This window comes from Triturus cristatus, chromosome 8, assembly GCF_964204655.1.
Source record: "Triturus cristatus chromosome 8, aTriCri1.1, whole genome shotgun sequence".
Lineage (NCBI taxonomy): Eukaryota > Metazoa > Chordata > Amphibia > Caudata > Salamandridae > Triturus > Triturus cristatus.
The window spans coordinates 66,800,849-66,823,976 of record NC_140591.1 but is presented as its reverse complement, the minus strand read 5'-3'; the positions used below and the strand labels follow the sequence as shown (position 1 = coordinate 66,823,976).

Below are 23,128 nucleotides of genomic sequence, written 5' to 3'. Positions count from 1 at the left end.
TCTTGCAGCAGGAGGGACTGGTAGCCTATGTACATGTGTCGTCACCGCAGCAGTGACTGGCACCTGATTTACATGTCTCCCTACGACATCACAGTGTAAAGATTGGCTATTGTGTACTGGACGCATAGCACGAACAGAGATTGTGTTCACCAATCCCTGTCTTATGCAGGAATTCAAGGCTTAATCACAAACTTTACTAAATTATGCCATTAATGCAGCCCATTGTGCTTTTTATTGTAGCTGTCTGTGCACAAAAATGCCAACCCAGAGGAATCCCGCTACGTGCTTGTGATGAAAGGTGCTCCAGAGAGAATTCTAGACCGTTGTTCCACGATCCTTCTACAAGGCAAGGAGCAGCCTCTGGACGAAGAGTTGAAGGACGCCTTCCAGAATGCATACATGGAGCTCGGCGGCTTGGGCGAGAGGGTGCTCGGTAGGTAACATGGATGGGGATGCTTGTGCAGAACATACACACACAGCAGGAAAGCTCAGCTCATACAATGCTGGATCCTGGCACTGAGTTCAAGTGTGACCTCAGGGGACACTTACCTGTATCTGGGAAGCCACAGCAAGAGTCAAACTAGTGATTTACAATGGGAGTGACTGTATCCAATGCATGCTTGAATTTGGGAATGTTGCCCCTGCAGGTCTTTTGAAGTCCACAGTAAAATGATGCCCCCAACCCCCAATTTCTCCCGATATACTGGTGTACTCAATTGGGAGTAAACAGAAATTTAAAAAATACTTACATGCAGGTACAGTTGTGACCCGGAAGTTCATGGGCCACCATTCTTGTCCCTCAGTGACTAGTAGTGTTTGTGAGGCAATGCAGCGGCAAAGTCTCTCCAAGCCTTTAACCCCTTCAGTGCCCGCCCCTTTCCCCGCCCTGTGCCGGCCGTTGCATTAGCGGGCGGGGTCTATGACGAGCTGGACTCGTCATGGGCACAGCGCAACCGCGGCCCATGACGAGTCCAGCTCGTCATGGGCACTGAAGGGGTTAATGCCTTCATTAGGGTTCATAGGTATCATGACATGCTTGTAGCATGGTGAGCTATGATCACGTTCTTTACAATAACTAGCTTGTATCACCACAAACCAAGCATGGCTTCTTCTTTTAGCCAACAAGTGGGTCATTACACAACATGGGCTAGCCATGAAGAGTTTGTATGGAACTCAACCACTAGCATAGGGTTCCTGTATACAATGTACTATTGAAGTGACCACAGAATCAAACAACAAAACAGTTCCAACTAACGATGTGGAGTTCTAGTCCTCATCCATGCTGAGCATGGAAGTCACTGACCTCCAGTTATAATGAAAACAGTATGGAGACAGAGGGTCCGATTCCGATTTCGGCCAGAAGGGCTCCGAACGATGGTCGGAGCCCTTCCGACCGAATCGGAACGTGTCGGCCGGATTCCTTTTCGACTGAGCCATTCCGATGGGCTCGGTCGGAAAGGAAGCAGACTCGGATTTCCGGATGGCTGATGACAGGCTTGGAGAGCCCGTCCGCCGTCCGGAAATCCCTCAGTACTCCTACAGCCGCCTCTTTACGACCGAGGGAGTACGATGGCAGTTTTTCACTGCCTTTTCATGCCGGTCTTTCCGGCATGAAAAGCAGTCAGAAACTGTCTTTGGGGGCCCCCAGTAGGGCCCCCATGGGTGCGAGGCTGCCGAATGGCGGCCTGGGGGCACCTATGGTGCCCCTCTCTGGATCCCTGCACCCGGTGGCAGGCACCTTGGGGTGCCGGCCACAGGGTGCAGGGATGAACTGCACCCCTGCTTTTCACAATGGAAGCATGCATTCCGCTCGGAATGTTCGCATCGTTCTTGCAGGTCCGTAACCGACGACAGCACGTCAGTCGGTTACGGCTCCTGACTGAAGTCGGACAGACCTGACTCCGTCCGACATCGGAATCAGCCCCTGAATATCAAGTTGGAAATGTCGGCCTACAGAAATATTGAGACCTAAATATCGTGAGTCTGAAATATCGACAGCAAGAATATCGTGGTGAAGAATATCGATTTTAAGGTAAAAGATATTGTTTAAAAAAATATAGAAGTCTGCAGTGTGGGCGGGAGGCAAATCGTTTCCTGGGGTGGTCTGGTGCTCTGACCGGGAGGACCCCTCTGTGGGTGGGGGATCACTTGCCAGAGGTTAAGGGACTCGTGGGCTTTAAGGACTGGAGGTTGATTGGAATAGAGTACCTAGGGGATGTCTGGAAAAGAGAGGCCCCCAGATCCTTTGAGTACCTCCAACGAGAATTCCAAATGCACGAGTCTCAGCGGTTTCATTACCTTCACCTTATGCATGCCCTGCGGTCCCATGTGAGCCCGGACGCCTCCATCCCAGAGTATTCTCCCATGGAGGACAGGCTTTTGTTAGATCCCATCTTAGGCAGGCCTACGGCTACTATTTATCGTAAACTCATAAACAATATGCCTGATCCGCTGGAGTCCCTGCGGGAGAGGTGGGAGGTAGACATTGGTCGCCTCGAGAATGACGACTGGCAGGATGCTCTGCAAAGCCCGCGCGAGGTGGCCCTTCGGGTTAGATTCCGCCTCGTGCAGCTTAAAATCCTGTATCAGGTGTTTTACCCGCGTACTCACCTTTTCGCATGGGGTAGGAGCTTGTCCCCTTTATGCGCGCGGGGATGTCAGGAGGAGGAGTCATTTTATCATATCCTCTGGGACTGCCCGAACATAGTACCCTTTTGGACGAAGGTAGCTCGGACGATGTCGGACGTGGTGGGTTCGCAGGTCCCGGTGGAGCCCAAATGGCTTCTTCTCATGATTAAAGGCCCCACAGACTGGTCCAGATATCACGAAACTTGGCTTGCGCTGGCGGCCGGAGTAGCGAAACGTAACATTGCCAGTTGCTGGGGGGGCACAGGAGCCGCCGCAGTGGGATCAATGGCTCAGGGACTTGGATTGGTGTCAGAGGGCTGAAGAAACCATATATAAGGCCAGGGGCTGTGCAAAAAAGTGGCAAAGGGTGTGGGGACCATGGAAGAGGTTTCGGGGTGTTCGGGGGGGCGGAGGGGGGGTCAATGATGAGCATGTCCTTGGTTTATTATGTAGACTTGTTTGGGTTCCATACACGGGAATTAGTCACTATGCATTGTAACGCTGTCTGTATTCTGTTGGTGACCGTGAGCAAAGTTAATAAAAAGATCTTAAAAAAAAAAAATATAGAAGTCATTAATATCTTTTGCAAAAATATAGTTATTGAAAATATCTATTTTTTAATTAGTGTTATGTATTTTAGTATATATTTTAAATGTATGTGATGTATTTTTTTTGTATAAGAATTGTTTATGTTTTTTAATATATGTGTTGCATTTTTAGTAGTTATCAATTTTATTTTAATAACATTTTGCGTTTTTTAGTTCCGTAGCGGGTTGTGGGTTGATACCGGAATAGGGTGGGAAGTAATTTAATTATAATAAATTAATGATTTATTTATTTATTAATATTTGTTTAATTTAGATTTTATTGTGTTAATCATGGGAAGTAATTTATTATTAATTAATTCTTAATTGGTTGTTAATCAATATTAATTAATTAATTGCTAATTAATTATGGTAATTGCATAATTTTTTACGTGCAGGTTGTGGGGTTTATAGGGGAAAAGGGTGGGAAGTAATTTATGTTTAATTAATTAAGAATTCGTTCTTAATTAGTATTAATTTATTAAAATTAAATATGGAAATTGTGTGATTTATTTTAGGTGTGGGTTGTGGGGGTTTATAGGGGTAAAGGGTAGGAAGTAATTTATGTTTTTTAATTAATAATTAGTTGATCATTAATATTAATTAATTAATTGATATTTATTTGGGTAATTGTTTATATTTTTTTGTGTGTGGGTTTTACTTTTATAGGAGTAAAGGGTGCTGAGTAATTTTATTTTACTTACTTTCTAATTATTTGTTAAATACTATTAGTTTGTTAATTGAAAATAAGTTTTATTTGTGTAATTCATTTTTTTACAGTTTTATTTCAGCTGTGGTTTGTGGAGGATATAGGGGTAAAGAGTGGGAAGTGTATTAATTTTTATGAGGTTCTTTTAATTAACAATATTTCTTTGATTAATAATTAATTATGTTAATTATGTAAGTATTTTTTTTTAATTTAGATGTGGGTTGTGAATTGTGTGGCGTTATAGGGTAGGAAATAAAAAAAGTAAAATTTATGTAATAATGTTTTTGTTTCCAAATAATTTCTAATTAAAAATATTTATTTGTTTGAAACTTATTTTTATTTTATTGAATATAATATTTGTAGGTATGTCATCTGTATTTAACATTATAATATGTTTTTTTAAATTTGTAATATTAAATATATTTGTATTTAAATTTTTTAACATATTTATATTTTTGTACATATTTTTTAAGTGATCTCATAAAATAAATATGTCCGTAGAACGCAGCATTGTTGTTTTTTTTTTTTAATAGCTCCAGGTATAATAACTCTGTGATATAATAACACAGGTTTGTCTGAAAAGATCACATTGGTATTCTCCCAAAAAGAAAAAGAAAGCATACAATGACACACAGAGGTGTCACTCTTTAGGTGGAAGAATTGTGACACTGCTTCTTTAAAGAATCCATGAACTCCATTGCATCTGAATGCGAAGTGCTGTGCATCGGCAGAGTCACTGTGACAGGAAAGATACGATCAGCTAATTTCCAACTACTTCCCTTGTTTAAGGGGGAAAGTGAAGGAATATGTTGTTTATAAATCCAAAGAAACTGCCCAAGCTTACATTAACCTCATTTTGATTTGAATGGTTCCTTAGCTCTCTGCAGCAGATATCTCCATTCAGTACAGGCACACTTGATGGCCAAGAGCTCAACCTCGAATACAAAATAATGCTGTTCGGAAGATGTCAGGACATGAGAACGATAACTTATTGGAAGGGATGATCCCACTGCCCTCCCTCTTGACCATCAGTTTTGATAATAAATTAGTGAGTAGCATCTGGGCTTCTGAGTTTAGGAACCCCTCTGAATATTCTTTTTAAATATTGAGAATCCATCTCAGCCTCGTTGGTTCAAAGAAAATCTTTCATTAGATTTTCCTTTTTTAATGTTTGTGAAATATGGTCTTGTGATAAAAATTGGCTAAACCAAGGAAACACTGTACATCATTCAAATACTCTGGAGAAGGCCACTCCCAAACTGGGGCTACCTTCGTTGGACTGATAAGTAACTTTTGAGCTGACAGCTCAACCCAAATTATTCCAGCTCAAATTCACATTTGTCTGCTCTGTAGTCCAACCTGTTATGTTGAAGTCAAGTAAGAATGGTCTGGACATGCCGTCTATCTTCTTCCAGGATTTTGGAACACATCAAGGGGTTGGCCAAGTATACCACAATAAACTGATTCATTATATCGGGAAAAAGATGATCCATGAATCACTAGAAAACAGCAGGGTCATTACAAGGGCCAAAGGCAATCACCTGATATTCAGAATGGGCAAATGGGGTTCACAAGGCTGTCTTACACTCGCCTTCTTTGAGAAGCCCGTAGAAGATCTCATTTGTGTGAATATTGAAGCTTCTCAAACAGATTCAAGGATATTCTTAATGAAAGACAAGTGATAATTGCCCTTAACTGTAACCCTATTTAGTCCTCTGTAGCCTATTCAAGGTCTCAGAGCCTGGGTCTTCTTCGTACTAGAACACTGTTGTCCCTGCTGGGGAAGAGGATCTAACAGTTAGTCCAGTTTGTAATTTCACACCTAGTTTTTCATTTAGAACCTCATTCTCCATTTTGGATAGGGAATATGTCAAACCAACCAAATTATTGCATCTGGAATGATAGGTATGACACAGTCAAACTCCAGATGAGGAGGTAAGGAATATTCATTAGGTTAAATAAAAACATCTTCGACTTCACAATATTGATCGGCAAGAAGATCCTAAGAGCAATAAGGGAGCTCGACTTATTGCCTTGCAGAATGTTTCAGCTGGGGCACTATAACTTCTGGAGGCGTAACAGCTATTCTTACAGAACTGCGAAGACAGGGTAATTCAAAGAAAAGGCATAGTTTGGTGAAAAAATCAAATGAGAAGCTGGTAAGAACAAATGGCGACTCAACACACAGGTTCTCACCAGCCGACCTGAAAATCTCGATCTTTTCCTTATATATCTCTTTTACAGGGATGGAGATCTCCGTCCAGACCTTTCCTACTTGTGAGTCAGGCCCAATATGCTTCACATAGGGCTAAATGATTTCAACCGTGAACGCATATAGAAAGCAAAATTAATCCTTGGTTTTCATTAGGAAGAAGATATAATTCGAGCAAATTACCCACTGCAGAGGTATATGCAGACAGAGTGAAACCAGCAAGTAGGTCATAGACAAACACACCGTTTATTGTCAGGGCTAGCTGAAGATAAAGAGGAGCCCATTTTATATCAATGTTTTTGGACCCCCTGACTATACCCAGACTACATTCCAATGGGAGACATGCACTCTACAGTTTCCAATACTATAATGTGGAGGAGTGTGGCTCAATGGTTAGAGCGGCAGACCCTGAAGCAGAGTTCTGGCCAGGGACCAGGGTTCGATTCCCGCCTCGGCGGTGCTCGGGCTCAATTTCCTCGGACCTGTCTATTCTCGCCTCGGTGCCTATTCTAATCACGGGCCCCACGCTGCAACTCTGGGCAATAACTTGCTTAGCCTCCACACCGGCCCCAACAGCGCTAAGGATGCCTGGCTTCACCCTGGGGGTGCCCAGGAGTGGACACTTCACAGGGTAAGCCAGGAGGGGTTCCACAGCGGTATGAGTAACAGTGCCAGGAAACCGCAAAGGCGACACCGCAAGGTGGCCGTCTGGTGACAGTGCGCTCTATAAGTACCTTTACATTTACATTTGACATTTACATTTACAATTTAACACATCATTAAAACAGATGAAGCCATCAAAAGAAAGAAAAAGAAACCCTTAATTAGAAGCACAGGTGAAGAACCTATGGAGAGGGACAAAGCAGAAAGGATGAGCCCAATGCTGCCAGATGGCCTGTACTTGGACCTAAAGGTTGCAAGCTCCCTCAGGCACTCAAAAGGATGTTTTTGGGAGATTAAGACATCCTCGGGAAGAAACCCATCCGGTACAGCAACCATAATTCAGCTGTTCTCCAGCATTGGTTCTTTTGTAGAATCACGCCACAATGTCAGCCTTGGAGCCCTCCTGACATCAGGGAATAATTCAAGCAAGATCCTATGAAAGGCACCAGTGCTGGAAAAGTGCACTTATAGATAAGTAATGATTTCTTCTCCCACATTGGTTGTTTCATAGATTCACATGCTTTTTATTTGCCAATAGTCTGATGTTGGCAAATAATAATTCAAGAGGACTGTAATTATAGGCAAGTATCAATTTTCTTCTGCAGCACTGGATCTTTCATAAATTCACACTCTCTAATTATTTCCGATGTTGTGCTGCACAAATACATAAAAAAAGGTGTCCTGGCGCTGAGAGATTTGAGAAAATATAGAGGGTTAGGACAAGCTAATTGGAGAATAACCTAGTTTTCAGATTGCATGAGGGAAGTAACTTTTTGTAGGACCTAAGATGTTGTGGCAGGGATTTTGATAGCTGAGCAGATGCAATAGAAAAGAAAAAAGCACCAGGTCTGACTGTGAAACCAGGCACTCATGAGAAGATGTGCTTCTGAGGACCAAAGCAAGCAAGTAGCATGGTATTGTAGATATTTATTTTGCAGAATGTTTGGGCCGAGGTATTGGGAAGCACAAAAGGTAATGCAGGTAATCAACATGGCCTTAAAGATACACAACTTATGAATGGGTGCCCAGAGCAGTTTATTAAGGGCAGCTGTCATATAAGGTGGTTTAGGTAACTACAGTGGCAGTAGTCAAGTAGATCAGATGAATAGCTTGAATAACTCTCTGAAGAGTGTGAGCTGAAAGAAAAGAACGGATCATGTGAAGCAGTTTCATCAGCAGATGATAAGTGGAAGAGAGCTTGCTGACTTCTGCCGACAGAGAGAACATGTGATCTAAATAGAAGTTGAGATTCCAGATCAAAAAGGCCGGTGAACAGGCAGACAAGAGTTTGGAAGGCAAGAGGCCGCATGGAAGGGGCACAGGAGAACTATTGGGGGAGGTTATGGCAGGTCTATTTTATCTGTATTTATTGAGTTTGTGCTTGCATATACCATAGCAATCATTCAGGAGTGAAAACTGAGAAATTCTGATCATCTAAGGAGAGCAGGATTTGCGTGTCATCAGCTCATGAACTTTAGTCCCAAGGAACGGATAAGTAGAGCATGAGGATAGACGTACATATTGAAGAAGGTGGAGCTCACAGACAAGTTATGCGCAATCCTGAATGGTAAGGTTTTAGATTCAGAGGAGAACGGGGCCTGGTGGACAGCTTTACATCTTTTAGAAAAATAATCTTTCAGGTAAGCAAGAACAGAACACTGAACGCCTACTGTGATTTGACGATCAAGCAGTGGAGTGTCAAATAATGTTCCAGATCCAACAAGATCAATGCTGATGGAGAGCTCTGGTCCGCCAACATTTGAAGACGATCAATTACTGAGAACAAAATTGCCTTTCTCTGTGCTATGAGAAGTGTAAAACCAGCTTGAGAAGAATGCAGAAGACCATTGAACTCCAGAAAAGCTGACAGCTAAGCATTGATGGCTTTCTCTAGAGGTTGTATGGGAGAGGGAGGCCAGAGATGGGACAGTAGTTATTGAAACTGGAGTGGTCAGCTGATGGTGTTTTCAAAAGGGGAATGATGTGAGCCAGCTTCCAAGCTTCTGCAACAACAGCAGTGTTCATAGAGATATTACAAATTGATAGAAGGGCCTATGGAATGAGGGCTGAACCCAGATGTAAGATCTGATTGGGACACGGATCGAAAGGGGAGTCAAAGGAAGCTGCCACCATAAAATAGTGGATGTCCTCTTAAGAGAGAGAGTTATAGTTCACGACTGGAAGGACTGGTTGGAGGTGGAACCTAGTCAGAACGATCCATGACTCTGCTGGATGTTTGATTAAGAACAAATTTACTGTGATTGAGAAGGTGTTTTTGCAGTCACAGCGCACTCTGGGGAAGATGAAGATCATACGATTTTAATAAGCTGTTTTGAAGAATTTGTAGTTGAAAGAATTTTTGCAACATAGAAAAATTAGCTTTGGAAGGGTAAAACTAGTTTTTATTTTAATTTCCCTAGTGCTGCCTTGAGCAGGTTCTTATCTTCTGAGACAAAACCTTTTCTCCAAATCCTTTCCAGCCTCTTACACCTGTGTTTGGCTTCCAAAATGATGTAATTATACTAGGGAGTAGAAGGCCATGCTTTCTTAAATGAGTGGGATGAAGGAGGCAGAGAAATATTTAGAGCCTGATTAAGCCAAGAATTGAAGAAAGCAGTATTGTTGCCAAGCTGGGAGTGAGAAAGTGACACCCTAGTAGAGGCGAGGGCAACTTGAAAGGGTTTTGGGCATGGCAGATTAAGTTTAGCGGTGCTTGTAAAAAAATGGATGGAGTTTGCACGATTAGAATGTTATTGTAAAATGGAATCAAGGCATAGTCAGTCGCATGCCAAAGGGATGGGGGAGCTACAATCAGTTAGCTTGGGAGGGGCATAAATATGAGTTTTGAGATATCAGGCAAGAGGGAAATGGAGGATAGGAGATGATTTTTGAAGAGGATGAAAAGGCCTCTACCCTTCTTATCTAGGTGAAGAAGGTCTTTGACTTTATAGAGGGATGGGCATGTGGTCACCAGGTTGGGTGCAGATGCCTCTGATGTCCAACACTTTGTAATAAATAGAGTATCTAGGTTGTAGTCAATTAAAATATCATGAATTTCAATTGCATGCTTGCTGAGTTGGCAATAGACCTGAAATCCCAGAAAAGTAACCTTACCACAATCGTTGTGGAGAAAGCAATGCTTTTTTTTTTTACTTTAAGGGAAAGGATACTTTAAGGGAAAGGATAAAAGGTCTATCTGAACCAATACTCTTCTTGACTATTTGTTGGAGGCAAATAATTCAAGACAATTGTAGGTATACAAAACTAACATTTTCTAATTCACAAATATTGCCCTAGAATGGACTCTCCAATGGCATCATCTGCTTGTGGTATAGAAGCCTGATTACACAGGCCTTTCCATAGGCGATATGTGACCCCATCTTATTTGTGATACATACAAGAGAGGACTAACTCCTTAGGTTGCCCATGACCGTAGACCACTATTCAGGAATGTGTTTATGTAGGCACAAACTCCAAAGAGCACTAACCCAGTGTAATATTACACACTCTATGACTAAATATGGAAAAAGGCTGTTCAAATTTCCTTCTGAATTGACTTAGAGTGTGGCTGTGTGTGCCTCCTCCATCCAAAAATTGAAACGTCGTGGTGCCTCAAGGATGTGAAGGGTGGAGGTCCAGGGTAGCTGTGAAAGTCAATGTGGCATCTGGATGTGTGATATGAAAAATCATGTTGTCTTTCTCCATATGTGTTGTGTATAGTTAGAGTGGCTCTTGCATGTAAGGAGTAGATGGGAGTAGATGTTCCCGATGATACATTTGAGAAGTGAAATCCATTGTGAGTATTGGCTTCAACAGGCTGGAAGGTCAGCCCTCCTCTTGAGTTGTGACTTATAGTTAGCAAAGTCAAAACAGTACCTGAAAATGAAACGTCTTAATGGCTTCATGATGAAGAATGCTAACAGTTATAGCTCTTACGTGAGAATGTTGAAAGGTCAAGTGTGAGAGAAAGATATGCTAACTTTTTCTTCTGTGTATATAAAACACACAAATTTGATTTTACTTTTTTTACTGAGAAAATGCATGTGGTAATCTTAGGGGCCGATTTTGTTGGCGGGCGGATCGCCACCGCCCGCATGGCGGTGGCGATCCGCCCACCAACTTCCACCACCCGCCTCCCATTTCCCCCCACCACATTACGATGGTGGGGGGACCCCGACGGACGGAAAGACCGTCCGCTGGTTTTCCGCCGGTCGACTTGTCGACCGGGCGGAAAAAGTGTGTAATATGGTGGCGGAGTCTACAAGACACCGCCATCCATTTTACGATGACTGCAGAGAGCAGCCTTTCCATGGCGGCAACACCGCCATGGAAAGGCATGGATCCTGCATTTGGGGGCCCGTTGCGGGCCCCCAGGGTGTTGGGGGTGTGGGGGGTGCACATGGGGGATACCTATGGTACCCCCCAGCATATGCATGCACAAGGTGGCAGACACCACACGGTGCCTGTCATGTTGTGCATTCAAATGCACAACATGCATTTTTTACCTTGCGGCGGGTGCTGCTTGCAGTACCTCCTGCCGCAATGTAAAAATATGGGATAAGCCTGCTAGTGTGGCGGGTGCATCCTAATGCCTACAGCGGGACCGCCGCACCTATGGAGGGCGGTCCCTTTAGTGGTTGCGGTGGCAGGTGGACTTTGTCCCCCCGCCTTAGACGTTGCGGTGGCGGGCAGACTTTGTCCCCCCGCCATCGCAATAGAGCCCTTTGTGAAGAGTTTCTAACCAAATGTGACAATACACCTGTTCGGAAGCTGGTTATGTTTATGACAACAGGTGATGGCTATAATGCAATGAAATGATAAATGTTTTTTAAAAGAATAATATAGGTAAACGTCTTAAAGAATAGTAGTCTAACCACCTGTCAGGAACCCACGATGCCTGGTCTAGTTTAACAACAGGAGCGTAAGAAGGTGTGTACATATTTTCTTTCTGAAAAAGTGGATTCAGTGAATTACAAATGAAAGTTGAGGTGCCCACTTCTAACAATTTCTCCTCTTTCCTGCAGGGTTCTGCCACCTCGCCCTACCAGACGAACAATTTCCAGAAGACTTTCAGTTTGACTCAGATGAGGTGAACTTCCCCACAGAGAATCTCTGCTTCGTTGGGCTCATGTCCATGATTGACCCACCTCGGGCTGCTGTTCCCGATGCTGTAGGAAAGTGCCGTAGTGCTGGAATCAAGGTGCGTACTTATTGTGCTCTTATAGATGATATAATCTACTACATGGGGAAGGTAAGACATTGAAGCTGGTTGGAATAGTGAATCAATGGATTGTCTTCTAATTGCTTCTCTACCAGTATGCGTAGCCTTGCTCTACGGGGCAATCTGGACACTTCAGTAAGCTTCCTCTACATGGAAAAGTGTCAATGAATCCCACAGATACTGTAGTCCTAGTGACTGAATTTACCTTAATCTGTTGCTATGGCACAATCCCCCATGTGCAGGTACTGCTAGCATGTGCACTTCTTCAGCCATTTGTGTAATTTAGTTCTCAAGCACCCGGGTGGTATCTCTCCTCTCAAATCATCGCTCATAAGTTGTAAATGGGAAGCTGAAGGATTCGCCAGGTGTTTGACCAAGTGTTTGGGGATAGGGGGTACTTGCAGTGTTGTTTTGAGAAAGCTCAATATGTCTTCATATCTGCTGCATACGTTTAAGCCAGCCACTTCAACAAAATTAGGCTAGAAGGCAAATAAGTATGGCAGGCCTAGACATATAGTGGCAAGGGTTATTGTGGCAGGATTGGGACTGGCAAAAATACAAGTTCACTGGAAAAAATAATAATGCGGTAGTTGGCCAGGGAGGGATAAGTATTGGGGTTAGAGAAAAATCTGTGGCTCTTGACCAGTTCACTGGGTACCTCCCTGTTCAGATAAAAAAAAGAACCAAGATGGCTCATGGGTTTCTCACCATACCAGAAAACTAAATAGAAATATGCTATGCCATCAGACCTGCTAACTGTGCTTCTCTTCCTGTTTCAGGTCATCATGGTCACCGGTGACCATCCTATCACAGCCAAGGCTATTGCAAAGGGTGTAGGAATCATCTCTGAGGGAACAGAGACAGTAGAAGACATAGCAGCTCGCCTCAATATCCCTGTAAACCAGGTGAACCCAAGGTAAGTTTAGGTTGAGTCTAGAAGTGGCAGCTGGGCAAGCTTCACTGACTTCCACTTTACCTCCACCAAATAACCTTTTTTTAAATGCCGTTCCCTCCTTTCTATGTACTTGATGGTGTACAGGATGTGCACCAGTGTGGCACCATGACGCACGTTTTAGACTGTGGGCCTAAACTGGTACATCATTGTATTGAGCCAGTGGACGGCTCTGATTATAAAGCCAATGTGAAAAATAATCCTTGACAAATCTCAAAACGTAAACTCTGCTTTATCATAAACCGCCTTCATTTAATTTTTGTTTCTACGCTGTTCGCTAAGCATATCAAGGCTAAATCATCTCTATTAAGGTACAGCTTATTGCAGGTTTAATCATTTCTAGAGTTTCCACTTTTCAGTTAAAACCAAAAAGAAAAACATTGAATGTAAAGCTTCCTTCTCAGTAGAAACGGAAAACCATTGGATTTTGCTGCGCTTTTGCTGCTTTAGTACCCTCTGGATTCAAAACTGAATAAATGCAGCCTCTACCTGTAACCAGTTTTCTCTGATGGATGCCCCTTCTGTGATCAACTCAGTCCATGGTAAGCCACTTAATAAGCCCTCTCAACTTTCTACAAAGTCCCTGGAGTCTACCTTCAGACCCATTGGTCACTACATGTTGCTGTGCAGTGGGCAGCAGGTTTGCAATGGAATTCCAACAAGGATATCGATAAGGACAAACAAAGTTTCGTCGCGGTCTTCCTTCACTGACAGCGGTACTAAGCTTTGGTTTGTGAAAGCTCAGATGTCATGATTGTGGCAACAAAGATCACTGTGCATATGAACTCCTCTAGAATCAATGTCCTGCTCCCACTGCACCTCATTAGTGTTACAAGGTGATGATCTAAAAAACATGCTTTGGTGTTGGATCTCCTTATGCAGAAGAACAATGTCCATATCTTGAGCAATTCCAGCAATCATGCCGATGTCCAAAAGAGGCCTGCTTATTTTCTCAGTTTCCAAATATAAACTGCATACCGCACAATTTTGAAGAAAAGCTTGACTATGGACCAGTTCTGAGCCTGCATTTGATCGCAAGAACGGGGCTAGCCCTCCAATGTTTGATAACTGCGTATGTATCCTTTATGGATTCAATAGATCTGAAGGTTAATCCAACTAAGTCCTTTGTAATCATAGCTGGGGCAAGAAAAAGAGACAAAACCCCGTACCTACATGCGGACTATGGAAGAATTGAGGTGGTTGATACTTTTCCCTACTTGGGGGTTCTCTTTGATAAAAATGTATCGTGGTCAAAGCTGGTGGAAGGATGAAGTTGGAAATAGAGAGAAGCCTCTTGGCCATAAAATCTTTTACCAAAAAACTGGGTGCAAGACCATTATTACCGATAAAGAACATCTATCAGGCCAAGACAAAGGCTGCAGCAATGTATGGGGCTGGTGTCTGGAGTATGGTAGCGACAGACTTACTCCAGACTATTGAAAACAACTTTTTAAAGTCTTTAGTAGGCCTTCCTCCCTCTTCCTCCAATTATGGTGCCAATTCCGATCCGGTAAAAAAATTCCCCGTCCGACTCGTATCCGGATTTTTTTCCGTCCGAATCGTCAAAGTAGCGTACAAACTGCCAAGTACGATTCGAACGGAAAAAAGTCCATACGAATCGCATTGGGAAGATTTCCCCACACGTCCTCGGGTCGGGAAAAGTCACCGACACGTCCCCGGGCGAGAAACCCACCGTGCGGAAAAATAAAGTCCGACTGCGCAAGTACGATCCCTCCCGTCCTCCCCATTTCACAACCGTACGCAAAAAACACCGTCCGAACCGAACTCCCATAGCAACCATGGAGACATGTGCCCGCATACGCGCCGAACACCCCACCACCCCCCGCCCGCGTATGTACGCCCCGAACCCCCACCCGTGTATGTACGCACCAAACACCCACCCGTGTATGTACGCCCCCGAACCCCCCCCAGCCGTGTATGTACGCACCGAACCACCAGCCGTGTATGTACGCCCCCGAACCCCCCCCAGCCGTGTATGTACGCACCGAACCACCAGCCGTGTATGTACGCACCAAACACCCACCCGTGTATGTACGCCCCCGAACCCCCCCCAGCCGTGTATGTACGCACCGAACCACCAGCCGTGTATGTACGCCCCCGAACCCCCCCCAGCCGTGTATGTACGCACCGAACCACCAGCCGTGTATGTACGCACCAAACACCCACCCGTGTATGTACGCCCCCGAACCCCCCCCCCAGCCGTGTATGTACGCACCGAACCACCAGCCGTGTATGTACGCCCCCGAACCCCCCCCAGCCGTGTATGTACGCACCGAACCACCAGCCGTGTATGTACGCACCAAACACCCACCCGTGTATGTACGCCCCCGAACCCCCCCCAGCCGTGTATGTACGCACCGAACCACCAGCCGTGTATGTACGCACCAAACACCCACCCGTGTATGTACGCCCCCGAACCCCACCCCAGCCGTGTATGTACGCACCGAACCACCAGCCGTGTATGTACGCACCAAACCCCCACCCCAGCCGTGTATGTACGCACCGAACCACCAGCCGTGTATGTACGCACCAAACACCCACCCGTGTATGTACGCCCCCGAACCCCCCCCAGCCGTGTATGTACGCACCGAACCACCAGCCGTGTATGTACGCACCAAACCCCCACCCCAGCCGTGTATGTACGCACCGAACCACCAGCCGTGTATGTACGCACCAAACACCCACCCGTGTATGTACGCCCCCGAACCCCCCCCAGCCGTGTATGTACGCACCGAACCACCACCCGTGTATGTACGCCCCCGAACCCCCCCCAGCCGTGTATGTACGCACCGAACCACCAGCCGTGTATGTACGCACCAAACACCCACCCGTGTATGTACGCCCCCGAACCCCCCCCCAGCCGTGTATGTACGCACCGAACCACCAGCCGTGTATGTACGCCCCCGAACCCCCCCCCAGCCGTGTATGTACGCACCGAACCACCAGCCGTGTATGTACGCACCAAACACCCACCCGTGTATGTACGCCCCCGAACCCCCCCCAGCCGTGTATGTACGCACCGAACCACCAGCCGTGTATGTACGCACCAAACACCCACCCGTGTATGTACGCCCCCGAACCCCACCCCAGCCGTGTATGTACGCACCGAACCACCAGCCGTGTATGTACGCACCAAACCCCCACCCCAGCCGTGTATGTACGCACCGAACCACCAGCCGTGTATGTACGCACCAAACACCCACCCGTGTATGTACGCCCCCGAACCCCCCCCAGCCGTGTATGTACGCACCGAACCACCACCCGTGTATGTACGCCCCCGAACCCCCCCCAGCCGTGTATGTACGCACCGAACCACCAGCCGTGTATGTACGCACCAAACACCCACCCGTGTATGTACGCCCCCGAACCCCCCCCAGCCGTGTATGTACGCACCGAACCACCAGCCGTGTATGTACGCCCCCGAACCCCCCCCAGCCGTGTATGTACGCACCGAACCACCAGCCGTGTATGTACGCACCAAACACCCACCCGTGTATGTACGCCCCCGAACCCCCCCCAGCCGTGTATGTACGCACCGAACCACCAGCCGTGTATGTACGCACCAAACACCCACCCGTGTATGTACGCCCCCGAACCCCACCCCAGCCGTGTATGTACGCACCGAACCACCAGCCGTGTATGTACGCACCAAACCCCCACCCCAGCCGTGTATGTACGCACCGAACCACCAGCCGTGTATGTACGCACCAAACCCCCACCCCAGCCGTGTATGTACGCACCGAACCACCAGCCGTGTATGTACGCACCAAACACCCACCCGTGTATGTACGCCCCCGAACCCCCCCCAGCCGTGTATGTACGCACCGAACCACCACCCGTGTATGTACGCCCCCGAACCCCCCCCAGCCGTGTATGTACGCACCGAACCACCAGCCGTGTATGTACGCACCAAACACCCACCCGTGTATGTACGCCCCCGAACCCCCCCAGCCGTGTATGTACGCACCGAACCACCACCCGTGTATGTACGCCCCCGAACCCCCCCCAGCCGTGTATGTACGCACCGAACCACCACCCGTGTATGTACGCCCCCGAACCCCCCCCAGCCGTGTATGTACGCACCGAACCACCAGCCGTGTATGTACGCACCAAACACCCACCCGTGTATGTACGCCCCCGAACCCCCCCCAGCCGTGTATGTACGCACCGAACCACCACCCGTGTATGTACGCCCCCGAACCCCCCCCAGCCGTGTATGTACGCACCGAACCACCAGCCGTGTATGTACGCACCAAACACCCACCCGTGTATGTACGCCCCCGAACCCCCCCCCAGCCGTGTATGTACGCACCGAACCACCAGCCGTGTATGTACGCCCCCGAACCCCCCCCAGCCGTGTATGTACGCACCGAACCACCAGCCGTGTATGTACGCACCAAACACCCACCCGTGTATGTACGCCCCCGAACCCCCCCCAGCCGTGTATGTACGCACCGAACCACCAGCCGTGTATGTACGCACCAAACACCCACCCGTGTATGTACGCCCCCGAACCCCACCCCAGCCGTGTATGTACGCACCGAACCACCAGCCGTGTATGTACGCACCAAACCCCCACCCCAGCCGTGTATGTACGCACCGAACCACCAGCCGTGTATGTACGCACCAAACCCCCACCCCAGCCGTGTATGTACGCACCGAACCACCAGCCGTGTATGTACGCACCAAACACCCACCCGTGTATGTACGCCCCCGAACCCCCCCCAGCCGTGTATGTACGCACCGAACCACCACCCGTGTATGTACGCCCCCGAACCCCCCCCAGCCGTGTATGTACGCACCGAACCACCAGCCGTGTATGTACGCACCAAACACCCACCCGTGTATGTACGCCCCCGAACCCCCCCCCAGCCGTGTATGTACGCACCGAACCACCAGCCGTGTATGTACGCCCCCGAACCCCCCCCAGCCGTGTATGTACGCACCGAACCACCAGCCGTGTATGTACGCACCAAACACCCACCCGTGTATGTACGCCCCCGAACCCCCCCCCAGCCGTGTATGTACGCACCGAACCACCAGCCGTGTATGTACGCACCAAACACCCACCCGTGTATGTACGCCCCCGAACCCCACCCCAGCCGTGTATGTACGCACCGAACCACCAGCCGTGTATGTACGCACCAAACCCCCACCCCAGCCGTGTATGTACGCACCGAACCACCAGCCGTGTATGTACGCACCAAACACCCACCCGTGTATGTACGCCCCCGAACCCCCCCCAGCCGTGTATGTACGCACCGAACCACCACCCGTGTATGTACGCCCCCGAACCCCCCCCAGCCGTGTATGTACGCACCGAACCACCAGCCGTGTATGTACGCACCAAACACCCACCCGTGTATGTACGCCCCCGAACCCCCCCCCAGCCGTGTATGTACGCACCGAACCACCAGCCGTGTATGTACGCCCCCGAACCCCCCCCAGCCGTGTATGTACGCACCGAACCACCAGCCGTGTATGTACGCACCAAACACCCACCCGTGTATGTACGCCCCCGAACCCCCCCCAGCCGTGTATGTACGCACCGAACCACCAGCCGTGTATGTACGCACCAAACACCCACCCGTGTATGTACGCCCCCGAACCCCACCCCAGCCGTGTATGTACGCACCGAACCACCAGCCGTGTATGTACGCACCAAACCCCCACCCCAGCCGTGTATGTACGCACCGAACCACCAGCCGTGTATGTACGCACCAAACACCCACCCGTGTATGTACGCCCCCGAACCCCCCCCAGCCGTGTATGTACGCACCGAACCACCAGCCGTGTATGTACGCACCAAACACCCACCCGTGTATGTACGCCCCCGAACCCCCCCCCCAGCCGTGTATGTACGCACCGAACCACCAGCCGTGTATGTACGCCCCCGAACCCCCCCCAGCCGTGTATGTACGCACCGAACCACCAGCCGTGTATGTACGCACCAAACACCCACCCGTGTATGTACGCCCCCGAACCCCCCCCAGCCGTGTATGTACGCACCGAACACCCACCCCAGCCGTGTATGTACGCACCGAACCACCACCCCACCAGGGAATGTACGGACCGCACCCCCACCAGTGCATGTACGGACCGTACTGACGCCAAAAAAACACGTACTGAACCCGGACAAACCATATTTACACAAGGAGAGTCAAGTAGAGTTTCCCCACACCACCAAACAGGCCCAACAACCCCACAAACATCACATACACTCACCTGCAACTGCCAAACTGCCAAACAGAGGCCCAAAACTCAATCACTCCTCATAACACACCCACACAAATTTCAAACACAGCCACACCCACAAATGGACCAATAAAAATGGACCACACACACAAACCATGAGCCTTTGCAACAGACCCACTGCTGCCAGAGCCCACAGACGACCCACACCACCATACTTGAACCTCACACTTGCATACCTTCACACAACCACCTACACAAACACCCCCTCATCACATTCACACACACACCTCCACTACCACACCCACACACCCACAGCCATCCACACCCACACCCCCACAACCACACCCCACGCCATGTCCACCACCAAGAATCCAAAGTTCACAAAGGAGGAGCTGGAGATCCTTGTCGACGAAATCCTCAGAGTCGAGCCACAGCTCTTTGGGACATTGGTCAGACAGACCAGCATATCCGAAAAAACCGCCATGTGGCAGAGGATCGTCGATTCTGTGAATGCTGTTGGGACAACCAGAAGGACCAGGCACGAGTGCCAATCCAGGTGGTACGATCTGCGGAGGACGGTCAAGAGGAAGATGACTGACAATCACAACCAGGGGAACATCACTGGAGGAGGGCCGCCCCCCAGACCGGTACAATACCATCCCTGGGAGGAGAAGGTGATGTCCACGCTGGCGGTGGAGGGACTACACGGACTGCCAGGACTCCCAGACCCTGGTGAGTACACAAACAACTCACCTCACATGGGGGGGATGCCATACACAATCAATCATGCATGCCACCCCCCCCAAGCCACCACCGGACACAACAACACTCCACAAACACACACATGCCACTGGCGCCTCCATGCCCCATGCATCAATCAGGGCCATGCCAAGTCACAGGCCACACAAAACACCAACACAACACAGGATGTGGTCGATGCTGGGAGTGGGGGCAGCAAAACTAACATTGAGCAACTCACAAGCACACAACAATGCCCTCAGCCCATATGGCCCAGGGCACAGCCATACAAACTGTGTGTACCCACACAGTACTGTCTTGCCTGCAAATGATGGCTGCCATGCAGGATGCCATGGGTCTGAAGGCACAATTTGCACATAACAGCAGACAATGAAGATGCATCGCTCTGATAGAGTCTCAGCACACACCGCCACAGCAGCAGCCTACACTCAGACACACTGCCCAATGGGTGCCCGGAGAACAGGGACTAACTCACATGAACAAGCCAATGGCCATTCAAAGACCGGCTAACTGTGTGTGCCCAGGAAGCTGGCCTGAGGTGACAGAGAGTGACAAAGAGAGGGAGGGAGAGGGGGAATGAGAGGGAAGGAGACAGAGGGGGGACACAGGGAGACAGACAGAGGGAGGGAGTAGGGTGACAGAGGGAGACCGTCAGAGGGAGGGAGGAGGGTGACAGAGGGAGGGAGGAAGGGAGACACAGGGAGACTAAATCACCCTTGGGTGGTGTGGCCATGTCCACTCGTCAGCCGGTGGACTGTGTGCATGCAGACCAGGTCTGGCAGTGCCTCAACCCCCCCTTCCGTAGATGAAGACCGGTCCATGTGTCAATCTGTGCACGAGTCCATCCGTGCTGCAGGCACAGACCTAACCACACACCCAGTATACCCACCCACCGTGTCGGTAAGAACCCTGTCACAAATGCTTCAGTCCCCTACCTGCAACATCAAATTGCCTTGCCAAAACACCATTTGGCCACGTACAGTGCAACACGTAAGGCGCCTCTGCATGGCTCGCTACGCCCGCACACCACACTGCTGACTGTGTACCCAAATAGATGCATCAACTAAGATTGTGTCTCACACATGCGTAAAGCCCTGACAGCTGTGGCCAAGGGACATAGCCATGCACAAGTGCACTGTGAGAGGAATGCAGGACAGATCCAACTACCCAGAGGAAGAGTGCCAAATCAGAAATGCATGCAACATGGATGCCACATGTGACACTGTTAACATTGTCTCTCTCACACACAGGTCAACGTCGACGAACACCCCCCAACACTGGGGGGGAAGTCACACAGGACCAGGCTCCGCGGGATGATGACCCCACCGCCAGCGATGACTCTCACCACTCCGTGGATGACCCAGACCAACCTGGCCCCTCTGGTGTCCAACCACCTGCAGCACCTGCGTCAGGTACAACTGTGCCAACCACCACCCCCATTCCTGCCACATCCCAGGAGACGTCCAGGAGCCCTGCCCGCACACGACCACCCAGCCAGTCTGCCCAGGAGGGACACGGTCCTCCGGGCACCCAGGAGGAGGCAGGCGGCAACGCAGATGCCATCCCTCAGGGGTCCCGGAGACCCGATGCACCCACAACGGCAGGCCAGGTGCACGTGGGCAGGGGTGGCGGGAGTGGAGGACGGCGGAGGCGCGAACCTGACCAGGCAGCTCAGGACCCGGTAGTGTCCCAGGTCAGCAACATCCTGGATACATACCGGCGTGACACCAGGGGCATGGACCAGATTGCGTCCACCCTCAATGACATCAAGGGGACCCTCCAGGAGATGAAGACCCTGCAGTCCCAGCAACATGCCTGTCAACTGCAACACCAAGGAAGGATGGAGGATAGACAGGCTGAGCTCGTGGCGGTGCAAACCCAAATGACCGGTGTACTCCGTCGGATTGCCGACAACATGGGCAACCCTCCCTGTGGCACCAGGCGAAGGCCATTACCAGACACAGGGAGGGATCAGGAGGAGGAGGATTCATCCGACGGAGCGTCACAGACATCGTCACGGACTGCTTCCGAGGGTCCCCGCAGGAAGGTGGGTCGTCCACGAAAAAGACTGTGAGAGTCAGCAGAACATCACCATCTCCCAGGTCACCTGGCCTGGCACCTGGCCCTCTGGCCCAATAGCAGCACATGACATTCTCTGCCACATGGACTTGCTGGTCACTGTCTGACCTATGTTGACGAAGACTGTGGCATGGACTCTGACATTTTGCTACGACAAGGATACCAACTCCCCCAGTGAACTTTGGATTCTACACTCCCGCTGTGCACCTCTTGTCATCCCCACAAACCCGTACCCCACCACAAATAAATTAATCACACTTACAAGATGATGCCGTGATTCTACATTATTACAATACATGTGTGTGTCGTACAGTCAAAGCATGCCTGATCTCAGAATTAACTCCAACCATCCAAACCGTGGGGTCGCAGTCTTGCCCAGGACACACATGGGTCCCAATGTCTCACCTGATACAGACATGGAGTACCAAACTCACCTGTGCTGGGCCCAACCAGCTGAGTGGTTCCCGCACAACTGTGGCTACAGACACATTCAGGGGAGCAACAGTCATGCGCAGAGGTCAGGGATCATGTGGAGTGACCTGGCTTGCCGCTCCCAGGTATGTCTAGACATGTGTCCCTACAATGTGCAGCATGCTTGCGTCAGGCGGATGTTGAGAATGGTGGCTAGGCCAAGGTTGGATGCATGGAGATGCCAGAATGCAGTTTAGGATCACTGTGCCACATGGTTGTGTTGGGGTTGTGGGCTGCATCATGAGTGTGGGCGTGGATCTAGAAGGTCATCCTGCAGCTGGCTGTGAAACATTCCCCCCATCCCGTTAGGACGTTGATGTGGCCTGGTTGCCCGACGCAGTAGCAGAGCTGTGCAGATGCACTCCGGATATGGACAAGTACCATGGGAGTCGTGAGGCACATGTCCGTAGACTGCAGGGTAGGATTCGACACGGATGTTGTAGTTGCCCTGGGGGATGGTCTCTCTTGCCTTGAGGTGGATGGAACTGTGCATCTTGTGCATAATACAGTTCCCACTCCCTGACAAACCCCTAGCATCTTGTCACTCTACACATAGACACATATGCACCACCTATGAAAACTATGCCAGACCTGCGGCACGCACAGTGGCAACAGGGCACCATTGACAGGGAAG

General features: G+C 49.1%; 1 protein-coding gene across 1 annotated transcript in view; it reads left to right on the top strand.

Annotated features, from left to right (window-relative positions):
* LOC146801339 (sodium/potassium-transporting ATPase subunit alpha-1-like) overlaps positions 1 to 23,128 on the top strand; it is a 312,352-nt gene that overhangs the window by 228,273 nt on the left and 60,951 nt on the right. The window contains exons 12-14 of the mRNA XM_085620987.1: positions 241 to 433; positions 11,821 to 11,996; positions 12,797 to 12,933. Coding sequence (XP_085477113.1) covers positions 241 to 433; positions 11,821 to 11,996; positions 12,797 to 12,933 — 506 coding nt within the window. The remainder of the gene's footprint in view (positions 1 to 240; positions 434 to 11,820; positions 11,997 to 12,796; positions 12,934 to 23,128) is intronic.